General features: G+C 39.8%; 1 protein-coding gene and 1 long non-coding RNA gene across 3 annotated transcripts in view; one reads left to right on the forward strand and one right to left on the reverse strand.

Moving 5' to 3' along the window:
• Window positions 1-4,442, reverse strand: part of LOC307188362 — a 254,461-nt gene extending 250,019 nt beyond the window's left edge. Inside the window, exons 1-2 of the long non-coding RNA XR_013828919.1 lie at window positions 4,209-4,442; window positions 804-909 (exon numbers count right to left, since the gene is read on the reverse strand). This is a non-coding gene — a long non-coding RNA (uncharacterized lncRNA). The remainder of the gene's footprint in view (window positions 1-803; window positions 910-4,208) is intronic.
• Window positions 4,443-4,716: 274 nt separating this feature from the next.
• Window positions 4,717-14,791, forward strand: part of GLS (glutaminase) — an 80,393-nt gene continuing 70,318 nt past the window's right edge. For both annotated transcript variants that reach the window (XM_079923565.1, XM_079923566.1), the window contains exon 1: window positions 4,717-5,380. In XM_079923565.1, coding sequence (XP_079779691.1) covers window positions 4,944-5,380 — 437 coding nt within the window. In that variant the 5' untranslated portion in view covers window positions 4,717-4,943. The remainder of the gene's footprint in view (window positions 5,381-14,791) is intronic.

Here is a 14,791-nt window from a genome sequence, read left to right on the forward strand (position 1 = left end):
TATATTGCTGTGGACTCTGATGCTTTTTTCCCAAATGTCTGAATTTTGGATTTAGCTTCATAAACAGTGATTTCAGCAGAGTTCAGTAACTGTTTTCCAAACTGGTAATATGATCTTACCATTTGATGAGCATAAAGTGACAAAAGTCCAGGTTCATTTTTCTTTTCCAGGGCTTAGAAAATGTGACAAATTTCAGATGTGGAACCAACATTAGATTTCAGAGCATAAAACCAACATAGCATAATTGATATGGAGCTCATACTTCAAACCACTGTTAATTTTCCCCAAAGTGTCCAAATATATATTTACATCAAACATCTCCTAGCTGAACTTTGGTTTTAATCATCCCTGAAAGAGAATGCCTATTCTGAATATGCCTATTCTGACTGTCCTCTCAGTGGTTCTCAGTTTCAACTGCTCTAGAGCAGGGGTCCCAAACCCGCAGGCTGCAGACAGGTACTGGTCCACAGCCTGTTAGGAATCAGGCCGCACAGGAGGTGAGCGGCAGGTGAGCGAGCGAAACTTCATCTGCCGCCCCCCATCACTCTCCATCGTTCACATTACCACCTGAACCTTCCCCCCGACCCCCCGCACACATGGAAAAACTGTCTTCCAAGAAACCAGTCCCTAGTGCCAAAAAGGTTGGGGACCACTGCTCTAGATGACTGCCTATCTTTCAGAGTTCTCAAATACTCTTTGTTATCAATATTTGTCTCATGGCTGCCAAATTTTCACAAGTTGGATGATATATCAGTCAACCTAAGTCATTCTATGGTAATAATGCCCAAGTTGAGATTACTTACAGTAAGGTTTATTTCTCTTCATGCTGTTTGTCAATCACAGTCATCTTCAGCTTTGTTCCATCAATCTGGGACCCAGGTAAAGGAATCATCCCGTCTTTGGAAACTGCTGTTCATGTACCAAAAGGAAAAGAGAGATGATAGAACTAAGTGATGACTCACATTATCTGCTCAGCAGTGGCCTACATTACTTCCATTCACATTTCGTTGAACAAAGGCATAAGGCCAAGCCTGCCATTTAACAAGGTGAGGAATTAAAGACCTCCCATTGAGAGGGACAAAAATATTTGGGAACAGTAATACAATCTACCACAGAGGTTGTTTTCATAGTCAAATAGGTATCCTTTTGACTGACTTTTAGGATACTTGTAAAATCAAAACTTTTTTAGGTTTTGCTAATATACAAGTAAGACCTTCTGATATCTAGGATGGGATTTAGTCCAATTTAATATTTTCTATGAATCTACAAAAAAATTAAAATCACTTTGAAAAATCAATAAATATCTGGAGGCCCCATGCATGTAATTGTGATCTAAGTCTAAACAATATTAATTTATAAACTGAACTAACTGAAATCTTTACCGTATCACTCTGAATGAAGAAAAATGACTGATCACCACTGCACTTCCATCCCAGCCATCAGGGGACCCTCAAAAACAATTTCATATGGTTAGTATTTTAAATGAGACCATGCAAATAGTCTCTTCAGATGTGATTAAAATCTCTCTTGCCATTTTTGTATGATGTTGCAAGGAACAGAAGTTCATTTTACTTTACATAGATGGCAAAGGATAGATTTTTAGCTTTAATTGTATGTGACATGTATATCCAGGCCAGCTTTTTTTTTTTGTCTAGCAATTCTTTGTTTACTACTTTTTTTTTTTAGTTATTTGTAAGTAGCTTGTACGTTGGGCATTGAGCCCAGCTTTGCTTAATCTGACTGTCTTTGCAGCAGTCTCTCTCTGTTTTAAGATACTTTGGAAATTATTGGTTTGTTTTCTAAAAATGAAGAAAATGATCTCATTTTAGGGAGCTAGCTTCTTCTTAAATGCTATTTTATGATTAGATGGTTTAAAACAATTCCCAGTTTTCCTTTTCAATAATAGATGTGGCAACTAATCACATTGCACAACAAAATTTATTCACTCATGGAAAAATAATAATTATAGCTAACACTTATAGAATGCAACTAGCATTGTTCCAAGTGCTTTACATGTATTGATTCATCTAATACAACAACCCTATGAGATATGATACCAATATTATCCCCATTTTATAGATGAGGGATTTATAATACTTTAATAAAGATCTAAATTCAGCTTTGGAAAAATAAGTTATGTTTGGCAGGGTTTATCAGCGAGGCTAGGAAGTTGGCCAGTTGAAGCAGGAAACCAAGAAAAGAAAGGGAAGTAGTAGTATTCTCTAAACAGAAGAATTTCAAACAAACCAACAAACCTAAAAAACTTAGGCAACTCTTTTAAGCTGTTAGTCAAAGGAGAATTATTTTCTATTTAGTTTTTGTGATAATACCCTTTTAGTTTTTATGAAGGGCAAGATCTGGAACTTATATATAGGTTACATTACCATCTTGAAACATCAGCCTTTTCTAATCTTCAAAAGAACACAGAAGCTCAGGAACTGTTCTTCTAGTTAGAATAAATACAAAGTGCAAAAATTCCAATTTTTCCTTTCTATGATTGACTACCTTCTCAATGGCTATGAGACCACAACCTATTGTAGGATAGCTGCACGTATCTAGTAGCAAAGAGGAAGTCTAAGAGCAGCTCTGACAACCCAGCCACATGTTAATCTGAAGAGCCATTTTCTATTTGTAGGAATTTTGGTAGACTATTGTATGTGTATAAAATGCTTGTACAGTGATAGACTTTATTTTATATGATTATATGACTCAACAGGTGAATAATTAACCTAATGGAAATAGTAATTAACTCCAACTCATAGTTCCAAAGTTGTATTTGATTTAAAAAATCACTAAAGATTTAAAAAATTATATAAGATGAAGAAAATAATCAAATTAAAGTATTAATGAGTCACATTTTAATTCAATTTATAGTAGTTTCAATTTGCTAACTTTTTATTGGTCTTCTCAAACAAGGGGTTAAATTTCAGCAGACTCGAAGTCCTTCTAAATGTCAGGAGTAACATCAGTCCACTCTCACCAGCTCATCCTTGAAAGTAGAAACTCTAAAAAATTATCTTTTACTAGGTTTATTTTCTACATTTGTTAAGTATACTATAAAGTATTTAAACCCTTAAACACTAGAAAGAATTTTCATAGGAAAATTAGAGAAACTAAGAGAAAAAGCAGGAGGAGAATAATAACTGGATTTGTCAATAGCTTGAATGTGGCTGAGAGAAAGGAGGCAGTCCTTTAACTAGTTATATCGAAGAGATGGAACAATATTCAGGTTTATGTCTTTGGTAAGTCAGACTGGAAATGTTAGGCAAACGTAGTATGTCACCTTTCCTCCAAAACTTAATGTTCCTTTTCCTGAATATATTGTTACTTTGACTTTTATCAAATTTTAGTGACAGGTAACATTAAGTAGTAATAAAAGCCCTCTAAATAATTTGCAATTGTCTTAACTTAAAAAAATGTGGTTAAGTGCTCTACACATACAGCTTTTTCCATGTTCTTCTGGTTAAAGAGTAGATAGAAAAAACTTAAACACGGCAAGCCTGTGACATGCCAAAGGTCACATAACCTGTAGGTACAACCAGATTTCCTAATTACTAATCTAGTGCAATATTTTAAGGTGATGATTACTAAATCCGATGATCAGTTAACGATGCACCTGACACACACCCTTCCCGTTTCATAAAAGTTATCCCAGTAACCTTTGTGAATCCATGCATTAAAACCTAATTGCTTCAGGATATCATCTAAGTCTGTGATTTTCGGTTTTTTGTTTGTTTTTTTGGCGTGCAGTGGACTGTACATGTAGGCTCAAAGAAAAATTCAGAGTTTATCACCTCCTTGGAACTCTTTTCCTACAGGTCCAAAAGGATAAATGGATGAAGTGATACTAGGCTGAAAACGATTTAGAGAACCAGTATCCGTATGCTTCTATTTTACAACAATGAAGCAGCTTTAAAGTAGGAGAGTGTCTACAATTTTGCATTTTAAAAAGCAATTTTTAAAAAGGAAAGCTGTCGTGTTCTGGAATTTCCCCCTGTCTCTTTGCGGTCCCCCGAATTCCAATCCTCCGAATGGCTAAGTCGCATAGCTGAAAGGATTTTGCTCATTTTTTCCAAAACACTTCACATCTGGGCAGTCGCCAACCATGGAAAGTTTCAAGTAAACGTAACATTTGGGAGAGGGACAAACTCGTCTGGGGCTGCCGCCGCGGGTCCGCGGCCCTCAGAGGCGTCGCCACACGCCCTTACCGGATAGCCGGGGACCAGCGGCAAGCTTTGACCAGCCGAGCTCCGACGGCCAAACTCCAGCCCCGGCCAAGCCCCCTGACCGTCGGCCCCTGGGCGGCAGGGGCTCTTGCCAATCAGTCTCCGAGACAGTTCGAGGCCCCAGAGTCCAGGAGCCCATCCGCTTCGTAAATGACGAGACCACTAAGGACCCAGTTCCCAACGAGGGCACTCTCGGTGCTGACGAAGCGAGAGAAAAAGGGCTACTCCGGAGCCCTGCCTGGCTCCCCCGCCTCACACGTCAGCTTGACTCCTCCCCCCAGTCCCCCGCCAATCTTCCGCACCACTCTCCGCGCACCGGGCGCCGAGAGAAATTTGACTGCTCCAGTCACCAATCAGAAGCGAGGGCGGTGATCTGAGCTAATCGGAGCAGGCGAAGGGGGCAGGCCGCCGGCGTCCTCCCGCCCCTAGGAGGGTGAGCGCCGAATGTCTCGGGCCCGCCCCTGCGCCTCAGCCTCAGTGCGGAGTCCTCCGCGGTGTGAGAAGTAGCCGCGGGCAGCCTCAGAAGCAGCAGCAGCAGCAGTAGCGGCGGCGGCGGCGGCGCCTGTGAGAGCCGCAGCCGGGACCACACCCACCTCACTGTCCCTGCCCTCTTTTGCCCTCTGGCCGTCCCGCCGGAGACCAAGTTCCCGGAGGAGAGCGGCCGCCCACGTCCGGAGCATCCTCCCCTGTTGAGCGGGCACTGACGGACCCGGCGGCATGATGCGGCTGCGAGGCTCGGCGATGCTGCGGGACCTGCTCCTTCGCCCGCCCGCCGACGCCTGCGCGGTTCTGAGGCGGGCGCAGCCCCTCGCCACCCTGTGCCGGCGCCCCCGGGGCGGGGGACGAACTGGCCAGGCGGCCGCCGCGCGGCTCTACCCGTGGTGGGGCGGGGGCGGCCGGCCGGCGGGACCCCTCGTGAGGGGCCTCTCCAGCTCCCCCTCAGAGATCCTGCAGGAGCTGGGCAAGGGGGGCACGCAGCAGCCGCAGCAGCAGCCGCAGCAGCAGCAGCAGCAGCCGCCGCCGCCTCCGCAGCAGCCGCAGCCCGGGGCGTCGCCGCCCGCGGCCCCGCCGGCGTCCGGCCCCAAGGACGGCTCGGGGGAGACAGACGGGATCGGCAACAGCGAGGGCAAGGAGCTGGTGGTTTCAGGCGAAAAGTGAGTGTCTCCGCGAGGCGCAGGAGGCCTTGTCCCGCGTGGGGCCCGGGCCCGGGAGGGGCCTGCGGTGGGGAGGGATGGGAGCGGAGGTTCGAGAAGGAGAAAGAAAGAGATGCCGGGCGGCCTGCGCAGTCTGCGCCATGTGATTAGGCCCGGCCCCGCCCGCGCCTTCCCCGCCTGAGCCCCTCGCTCGGCCCTCACTTCCCTTCCCCGCCGCCGGGTGGAGCAGCCAAGGGGCCGGAGGGGCCAGCCTGCCACCCCCCTACCCCCCACCACGCTGGAGCTGTGGCAGCCCGGCCCACGCCGCGTGCTCAGCGCCCCGGCTCCGGGCTGCAGTGCCTGGCCGCCCGCCCAGCTCTTGGTGGGTGGTGCCCCACGAACATCACCGAGTGACATTTAGGAGTCGGGCGATGGGCAAAGCGTGTGCCTTCCTGACTCGCTGCTTTTCTAGGCTCGAGTTTCCTCTCTGCCTGCCCTCCTTCGATCTCTGCCACCGTCTCTTTGGAAGCCTAACGTAGCAGAGTATTCTGAATATTTCTGGAGTGGCTTCTTCAGGCGTGTGTAGAGCCATCTGGGGCACCGGAAATAACGTTTCCGAAAGGAGATTAGGAGGAAAAGGGTCATGTGGCCGAGAAGACAGGGCACGCAGTACAGACCACCTGTTGGCACTGAGGACCAGCTTTGGCCTGTCTGACATCTTCCACAAGATGGGCGAATTTTTGAAAATACAACTCAAAATAGCCAAGATGAAATGTGACGGGTAAAACACTAACTCAGAAAAAACCCGAGTTAAGTAGCGTTTGTGGATTAAATAAATTGTGATAGGGTGTTAACTCATCTATTCAGCAGAGCAGTTGAGTTTTAAAACAAAATTGGTTTTTCCTACGCAGTATGAGAGGATATTTGTCTTGAGTTAATATAAATGGACGCAAACTTTTTCTCACTGTAGGTAAAAATTTACCTGCCTGCTTTCTTTATATCCTGCTATTTTTCTGACTTTGCACTGACGTTATGTGACCTGTTTTGTTTCCCTTCTACTTACATTGCTTTTTCCAGCCCCATAGTATCATAAGTCAAACTGAAAGTGTGATTCTTATACTTTCAGTCTCAGACCTGGCTTAATGTTTCCTGTAATTGAAATTGGCACCTTCCTAAAACGTTCCAAGCTAAAGTTGTTTTCCCAGACTGAAAAATGTTATTTAAAAAAAAAAATCACTTGGTGATGAGCAAAATTTGTGATATCCTGTGATAATGGTTTTATGCCACAAAGTAGCCTATGACTGTGGCAGGTCATTTAACATCTTCAGTTGGATGACTCAAATCTGTTCACATTCTAAAAAGCTAGATTTTTGTCAAATTTCTACCTCTTTAATGTTCTTGAGAGACTAGAATGTGTATGCTTTTTTTTATACATCTTTATTGGAGTATAATTGGTTTACAATGGTGTGTTAGTTTCTGCTTTATAACAAAGTGAATCAGTTATACATATACATATGTTCCCATATCTCTTCCCTCGTGCGTCTCCCTCCCTCCCACCCTCCCTATCCCACCCCTCTAGGTGGTCACAAAGCACCGATCTGATCTCCCTGTGTGCTAAGCTGATCTCCCTGTGCTATGTGGCTGCTTCCCACTAGCTATCTATTTTACGTTTGGTAGTGTATATATGTCCATGCCACTCTTTCACTTTGTCACAGTTTACCCTTCCCCCTCTCCATATCCTCAAGTCCATTCTCTAGTAGGTCTGTGTCTTTATTTCCGTCTTGCCCCTAGGTTCTTCGAATGTGTATGCTTAATTTCATTTGGTACTCACTTACCTTACTTTTAACATCATCTGAATTACCAGGCATGTAACAAGTTTAAGTACAGGTGCCCAGAATTGAAAAATGAGGTTACTAGCATTTAGAAGTTGTCCTTAAAGGTTATATGATGGGAACAGCCTTCTATTGAAAAGATGCCTTGCATTCTGTCTCTTCAGTGACTCTTGTATCCCTCTTTTTTCCCCTTCTGTCAGATAGAAAATTGAGCTGCTTTTGTGATTTACATGTTTCCCAGAAGCTTCTAGCTCCATTGCTGTCAAAATAAGAAATCATTTCTTAGCAATAACTTTGAAACACTGTTTTGTCTAATACTTATTGACAACTCTACATAAAAAATGTCCCATCCTGTCCCTCCCAGCCCCCCCAATAAAACCTGTTTAGTGAGGGAATCCTTCAAGAATATTTGCTCAATCCCACTACTGGTCATATACCCTGAGAAAACTATAATTCAAAAAGAGTCATGTATCACAATGTTCATTGCAGCTCTATTTACAATAGCCAGGACATGGAAGCAACCTAAGTGTCCATAGACAGATGAATGGATAAAGAAGATGTGGCACATATATACAATGGAATATTACTCAGCCATAAAAAGAAACGAAATTGAGTTATTTGTAGTGAGGTGGATGGACCTAGAGTCTGTCATGCAGAGTGAAGTAAGTCAGAAAGAGAAAAACAAATACCGTAAGCTAACACATATATATTGAATCTAAAAAAAGAAAGGTTCTGAAGAATCTAGGGCCAGGACAGGAATAAAGATGCAGACATAGAGAATGGACCTGAGGACACTGGGAGGGAGAAGGGTAAGCTGGGACAAAGTGAGAGATAGCATGGACATATATACACTACCAAATGTAAAATAGCTAGCTAGTGGGAAGCAGCTGCATAGCACAGGGAGATCAGCTCGGTGCTCTGTGACCACCTAGAGGGGTGGGATAGGGAGGGTGGGAGGGAGACGCAAGAGGGAGGAGATATGGGGATATATGTATAGCTGATTCACTTTGTTATAAAGCAGAAACTAACACCATTGTAAAGCAGTTATACTCCAATAAAGATGTTTAAAAAAACCAAAAACCAAAAAACCCTCAGTATATTAAAATTAATAAAAGTATTAAATATAATTATATTAAATATATAAAATAAACGTTAAAAAAATTTTTTTAAAAAACGAATATTTGCTCAGATGCCCTGGGAGTTTGAATGGCCAATAACAAAACCTTGTTTACCTTAGTTCGAAGGAGTCTGTTTTTGCCACCAAAGTTTGGAGCAATAGCTAGATGGGTTTAGGAGCAATCTAGGTATATGAAAAACCTGAGAGCTTTCAATCAAGGATTTCAGGAGTGAACCCCAGCTATCTCCAAATTACATTATAAAATTAAGAGCACTGGCCTCAAGATTGTGAAAAAAATTTTTAATCTGGTTAAAGGTTTATTTCCTGAATGATCTTGTTTTTAGGTGTAGCTTTCTTCCCTTGACTTCATCCATTTTGACTTTATGTGGTAAACATTTCTTTTATTCTGGGAGGTAAGGTTCCAGCTGATCCTGTTATCCTTTCTTATGCTCAGCTTCCAAAGCATAGGTCATCCCTGAATCATCAAGCCACCTGGAATGCCAGCACTCAGGTTTCTGCCAGGTTCTATAGATGATTGTTAGAAGAAATAGCCACGTGAAAATTAAATGAGTTAACATTTTGTAAAAGGCTTATTGGGACAATATTTGGCATTTGTTAAATACTCTATAATTTCTCATTTTAAAAAATTGCTTCATTTTTTGTAAAACCTTACAAGGACATTAGCCTTTGAATTTTAGGCTCAAATGAGAAATTTCTTTTTTTTTTTTTGGTTTCCAGAAAAAATTTCTCTTGAGAGATCGTTGTACTTCTGTGAAAATGTGATACGCACTGTTTACTTTTTTGCCCTGCTTACCAGTAAGCTCAGAGTGAATTTAATACTTAACCATAGCAATTTTATTAGTTCATGTGGCTGGGATATTTGCTTTTCCTCCTTCTCTTGGTCTTACTTTATATTTTACTAACCATACCATATTATATTCTGGAAGGAGGTACGATGTAAGTGAGTTATCTTCTTATCTTTTTCCATAGTCAGACTCTTTGAACCACCGTCATCCTAGCCATCTCCTTCAACCAACTTCAGTTCTGGTTTAGGTCACTGGTTAAGGTTAAGATTTTACTACTGTCCTAAATATCTTACAGAAAAATATAATGTTCATTGCTCAGTTTTCCCTGCAGTGCTCTTATTTAATTTTGTTATTATTATTCCATCATTTAGGAAACCACTTTGCATGGCTCTCTTCATTTTTTATTTTATTTTATTTTCCTCACAGATTTTATTTTATTAGTAGTATTTTTTTGGAATATAATTGCTTCACAATGTTGTGTTAGTTTTCTCTGTACGATGAAGTGAATCAGCTATACGTATGCCTGTATCACCTCCCAGCCCAGCCCCCACATCTCACCCATCTAGGTCGTCACAGACTGCTGAGCTGAACTTCCTGTGCTTTATAGCATCTCTTCATTTTTTAAATTGTTCTCTCTTGTTCTGTGGCTCTTTTTGGATTTGCTCACTGGGTAAACCCTGAGGCTGAGAGGCCTTTGCTTCTTTCCCACTTGTCTACCTTCTCCATGGCATATCCTCTAATCTTTGTGTAGATAATAGTTCATCTTTCATCCAAGCTTTGTTCTCATATTTATCTCCACATATCTGATGACTTCAGATTTAAAATCTGTACCCCCATATCCATTCTTTTGTCTCATTTCAATCTATTTTGCATGTTGTTTCAAGATTAATTATAGAGTTTTAATTTCAAAATACTACTTCCAGAAAACCAGTATGGACTGGGATGAGCATTATATCAAACAGTGCTATGTAGCATTTGAGATTCTTGATTAACCTTTATTTTAGGCCAATTATTGCCCAACATGAACGTTTTTATCACACTGTCTTCTCTCTCAAGAATGCCACACTTCATTTCTGTAAAACCCAGAAGTGTATATTCTGTCTTAGTGAAGGATCTCTGGGAAGCGTTGGCAGGTGGGGAATAGGGCACGTATTTTTAAGTTACTTTTTGTTTGGGCATTTTATTTTTTAATTAGAAAGGGAAAGAGAAAGAAGGACCATGCTGAGAAAGTATCAGCATGTGTATGCTCTTTAGAAAATAGGTAATTCGTACAAGATACAATATTGAAAGTATTTCATTAAAATAAGATCATTTTCCCCCTGTCAGATTGGCAGATGTTAAATTAAGTGATGCCAAGGGTATAGGAAATAGGAACTCTTAGGTTGCTGATGGAAGTATAAATTCACCTGTTTTGGAAGGCAGTTTGGTAGTATCTCTTAAAAACTGCATACCCATGATGCAGTAATTGTATGTTTGCTCATCTATATAGTTACAAATATATTAAAGAAGGTGCAAACAAAAATGATTTCTGCTAGCTTCAGATAATGTGATTTTATTTTGGTAGTTCATATTCTTTTTTTTTTTAACATCTTTATTGGAGTATAATTGCTTTACAATGGTGTGTTAGTTTCTGCTTTATAACAAAGTGAATCAGTTATACATATACATATGTTCCCATATCTCTTCCTTGCGTCTCCCTCCCACCCTCCCTATCCCATCCCTCTAGGTGGTCACAATCAATGGAAATCAAGGGGGAAAGAATCGTTACCCCACATGCTGTGCAAATTGAATTTCGAAGATTAAGTACTTAAGTATTTCAGCAACATTGAATTAGGTCTATTGTATAGAATAGTACTGATAACGAGGTTGAAGCAGTATTTGGGAAATACAGATAATATATTTTGGAATAGAAAGAACCTGTGTTGAAATAGGGGACAAATTCTGATATGATCCTTTAATAATGCATTTGCTTTTAATTTGTAAAAGTGAACATGTTTACAATTCACTTAAACTAAAATCAAGATTGAAAATACATTTAATTTTGGGTGTGGGACTTCTCAGTGAACACCTCAGTCATCTTATTTGCGATTTCCTCAAAATTAAAATTCTATTCTAGATTACAGTTATCAGTGAGTTTGAGTTTTGTTTGAATGGCCAGCCATAACATATATCATAAAATTTTTTGCTGCCTAATGTTTCTTTTAAACCACATGTATCTATTTAGCTATTGATAATATCTGGACATAATCTGTAATAAACTGCAAGCTCTTAATTAATACTTAGATGTAATTCACTGAAGGAGCATGAACGAGATCCTGAAGTTTAGTCTACTTGAGTTTCAGCTTCTTGTTTCTAGGCTTTACTTTTTTTTTTTTTTTTTTTTTTTTTTTTTTGCGGTACACGGGCCTCTCACTGTTGTGGCCTCTCCTGTTGCGGAGCACAGGCTCCGGACGCGCAGGCTCAGCGGCCATGGCTCACGGGCCCAGCCACTCCGCGGCATGTGGGATCTTCCCGGACCGGGACACGAACCCGTGTCCCCTGCATCGGCAGGCGGACTCTCAACCACTGCGCCACCAGGGAAGCCCCCTTCTACTACTTTTTGTAAGCAACTGGAGATCAAACCGCATAGAAAATTTTGTATTATAACTTCTGACTTAACATTATATTCTCCTATATTCCTAAAAAGTTATCTGTATTCATTTTATATTACTGAATAAGAAATTCTTATGTGGATGTACCATAACTGACTTAACCATTCCACTTATGTGGACCACAAATTTTTCCCCACTTTTCTCTAATAAGTATAATACTGTGCCAAAAATATTAGTGAATAAATCTTTCTACACCTCAGTTTGTTTTGTTAGCCTAGATTCCTAAAAAGGTACAAATATTTTCTCTGTCATCAGAGAAAACACATCTGTTAAATTTAAAATTTGTAAATCTCTACCTTACTGTCCTAGTCTGCTATCCTAATAGCCTGTTTTTAGTATGTATAACGGTAGGCATCCTCACATTGAAAAAAGTTATGAAAAAGTTTATGAATGGATTTATACAGCTATTTATCAGCATTATCTAGTTGTATTCTCTTTTATCCTCAAACATCAAACTTTTTAATTTCTAAACTGTTTTTGGCGTAAGTCTCCTTAGAAAATGTTGCCTATTTTTCTGCCATATTAAAATTTATATTATAAAATATAGAGTTTAACATTTCTTGTTCAACTTAGGTTTACTGTAAGGGGGTGTTACTGTACTGTGCTAAAATACAGTTATGTTCTAAGACAAGTATTGGCAAACTTTTTCTCTGAAGGGTCAAATAGTACATATTTTTGGCTTCACAAGCTATCTGGTCTGTTAAAATTATTCAGATTAGCTGTTGTAGTGAAGAAGCCATAGACAATAGGTAAATGAGTAGGCATGGCTGTCTTGCAATAGAACTTGATTTACAAAAACCTGTGGCCATTGCGGTAGTTTGCTATTAGTGGCCCCTGCACTAAAATGTATTTATTTGTGTAAGGTTTTCTCTCATACTCTGATTGGTTCTTTTTGAATGGTTTGTTCTTCTGTGGATTTTTGTATCTTGTATCAGTTGCTACATTTTGTTCTTGGCCTCCATGTCCCCACTTTAGCTATTTTCCCTCACTTTCACCTTCTGTATCTAATTCCCCTTAGCTTTAAAAAAAATTTGAGGTAAAATTAATGTAACATAAAATTTACTCTTTTGACCATTTTTAAGTGTACAGTTCAGTGGTATTAAGTACTACCATTACTTTTTAAAAGAACCTAGATAATTAAGCTTTATATGTAAAATATGTATCTATAGATCCTTTATGTCTACATAGGTCCTGAGTGAGTAAAGTTTATGATCTTTAGTATAGGAGTTTAGGAGGACATCTATTTTGAGCAGCTCAAAAACTGAGAGTTAGAGTTGGAAGTGACTTTAAAGACATCTAGTTCCACCTCATTTTACATATTTTATAAACTGGCTACAGGTATTAAATGACCTAACCAAGTTCGTACAATATTAGGACTTACTGTGTTTTTTCTTCCAGTATTAGGAGAATAATAAAGTACTTTATTGAATTGATTACTTTTTTAGGTTCAGTATTTGAAGAGACCTTAAAAACCCATCTCCACAGCTGAACGTTTTTTCTCTTCTGTTATACTCCCTACAGGTTGTTATTCATCTCTGCTTGAATACTTCTTGACAAGAGAATTTAGTCCCTTTGAAGGCAGCCCATTCCATTTTCAGAGTTGTTTTGTTTTTCCTTATGTGTAGCTGGTCTGCCTTTTGTTAACTTCTACCTATATATTTTAGTTATTTTGAAGAAGTCATCTCTAGTGTGATATCAAAGTGATTGCAGTAACAGAATTCACACATCTGTATTTTTACAACTAGAATGATTTGTTAACAGATACTTGACAGAAGGAATACAAGGTTGGAAGGACTAACAGAATTGGACCTTAGGGACTTGATCTTCCCAGGTCCTCATTCTCCCATCGAATCAGGCAGACTGTCCCCCTGGGTTAGACTTCTAAAGCTCTACACATGGACAAATTGCCATCAGCTGATGTGGACAGCCTGGCCACTTCCTTACGTAAAGCTGGCTTTTGTGCTTCTTACTTTGACTTGCTCTTGAATAAATTTAAATAAAGTCCAGCCAAAACAGCAGCCCTAATTTAATATAATCTCATCCTTGCTTTGTACAAGGTACAGTTTCAACAAGGCAGAATAACAATTTAGTCATCTAACATAAGTAATTCCCCTATTAGCAATTTTGGTTAGAAATTCTTCAATATGTAAGAGTCTCATCTTTCATTATTCTGAATAAACTCCAGGTATTCCTCCTAAAATGGAGTGTAACAGCTCAGCACAGCCAGTGTGGCATAGCAGGAGGAATCTGGGATTAGGAACCAAGTACTGTCTTTCTAGGACTAAATCTGGTCCAGGTCACTTAAGAGTTGTGTGACATTGGACATACATATTGCTTGACTTTGAGACTCTGTCCTTATCTGTAAATAGGGGACAGTTTACCCACTTTGCTTTATCACATGAAGTTATAAGATGAAACAACAGAAAGTCCTTTTTTAACAATAAAACTTTAAAGATGTAAGATTTTGTTTTTAAATTCCCCAATAATTAGCCTTGGGACAAATGATTTAGAGATTGAGCAGAATTTATCACTTTGTCAGATTTACAATGGTATATGGTCAGCCACTATCAATTCAGCTCTTCAACCTCACAGGTTTAATCTGCTAATTTACTGGTGTTGATGGACACTTTCTATCAGTCAGATCACTCTGAAAATCAAATGATAAACTGATTTAGAAACAACTCCAGATATTTTTTAAAGATCATTGTTTTAAAATGAAGACATAAGTAAAAACACCAAAGCATTCTTTTTTATTCTATCAGTGAGCATCATTTTTTTTAAACCTAGTTGAAAGTTTTTGATTATCTAATAGGTTTACCACACTACACTGTATTACGCATTTGAGTTATATGGGTTTGACAAAAAAAAAAAAAAAAGACAGACATTACTCTAGCTTTTATAGTTTGGAAAGGTCAAGTAATATGAAACGTTATTTAACAATAAGACAATATAGTTAGTTTCCATTTCTTTTCCTCTTCTCATTTTGCAGTTCATTTTCCTCTTTCATTTGATAGTACAGTTTTTTT

The sequence above is a fragment of the Stenella coeruleoalba genome (assembly GCF_951394435.1).
Source record: "Stenella coeruleoalba genome assembly, chromosome: 6".
NCBI classification, from domain to species: Eukaryota; Metazoa; Chordata; class Mammalia; order Artiodactyla; family Delphinidae; genus Stenella; species Stenella coeruleoalba.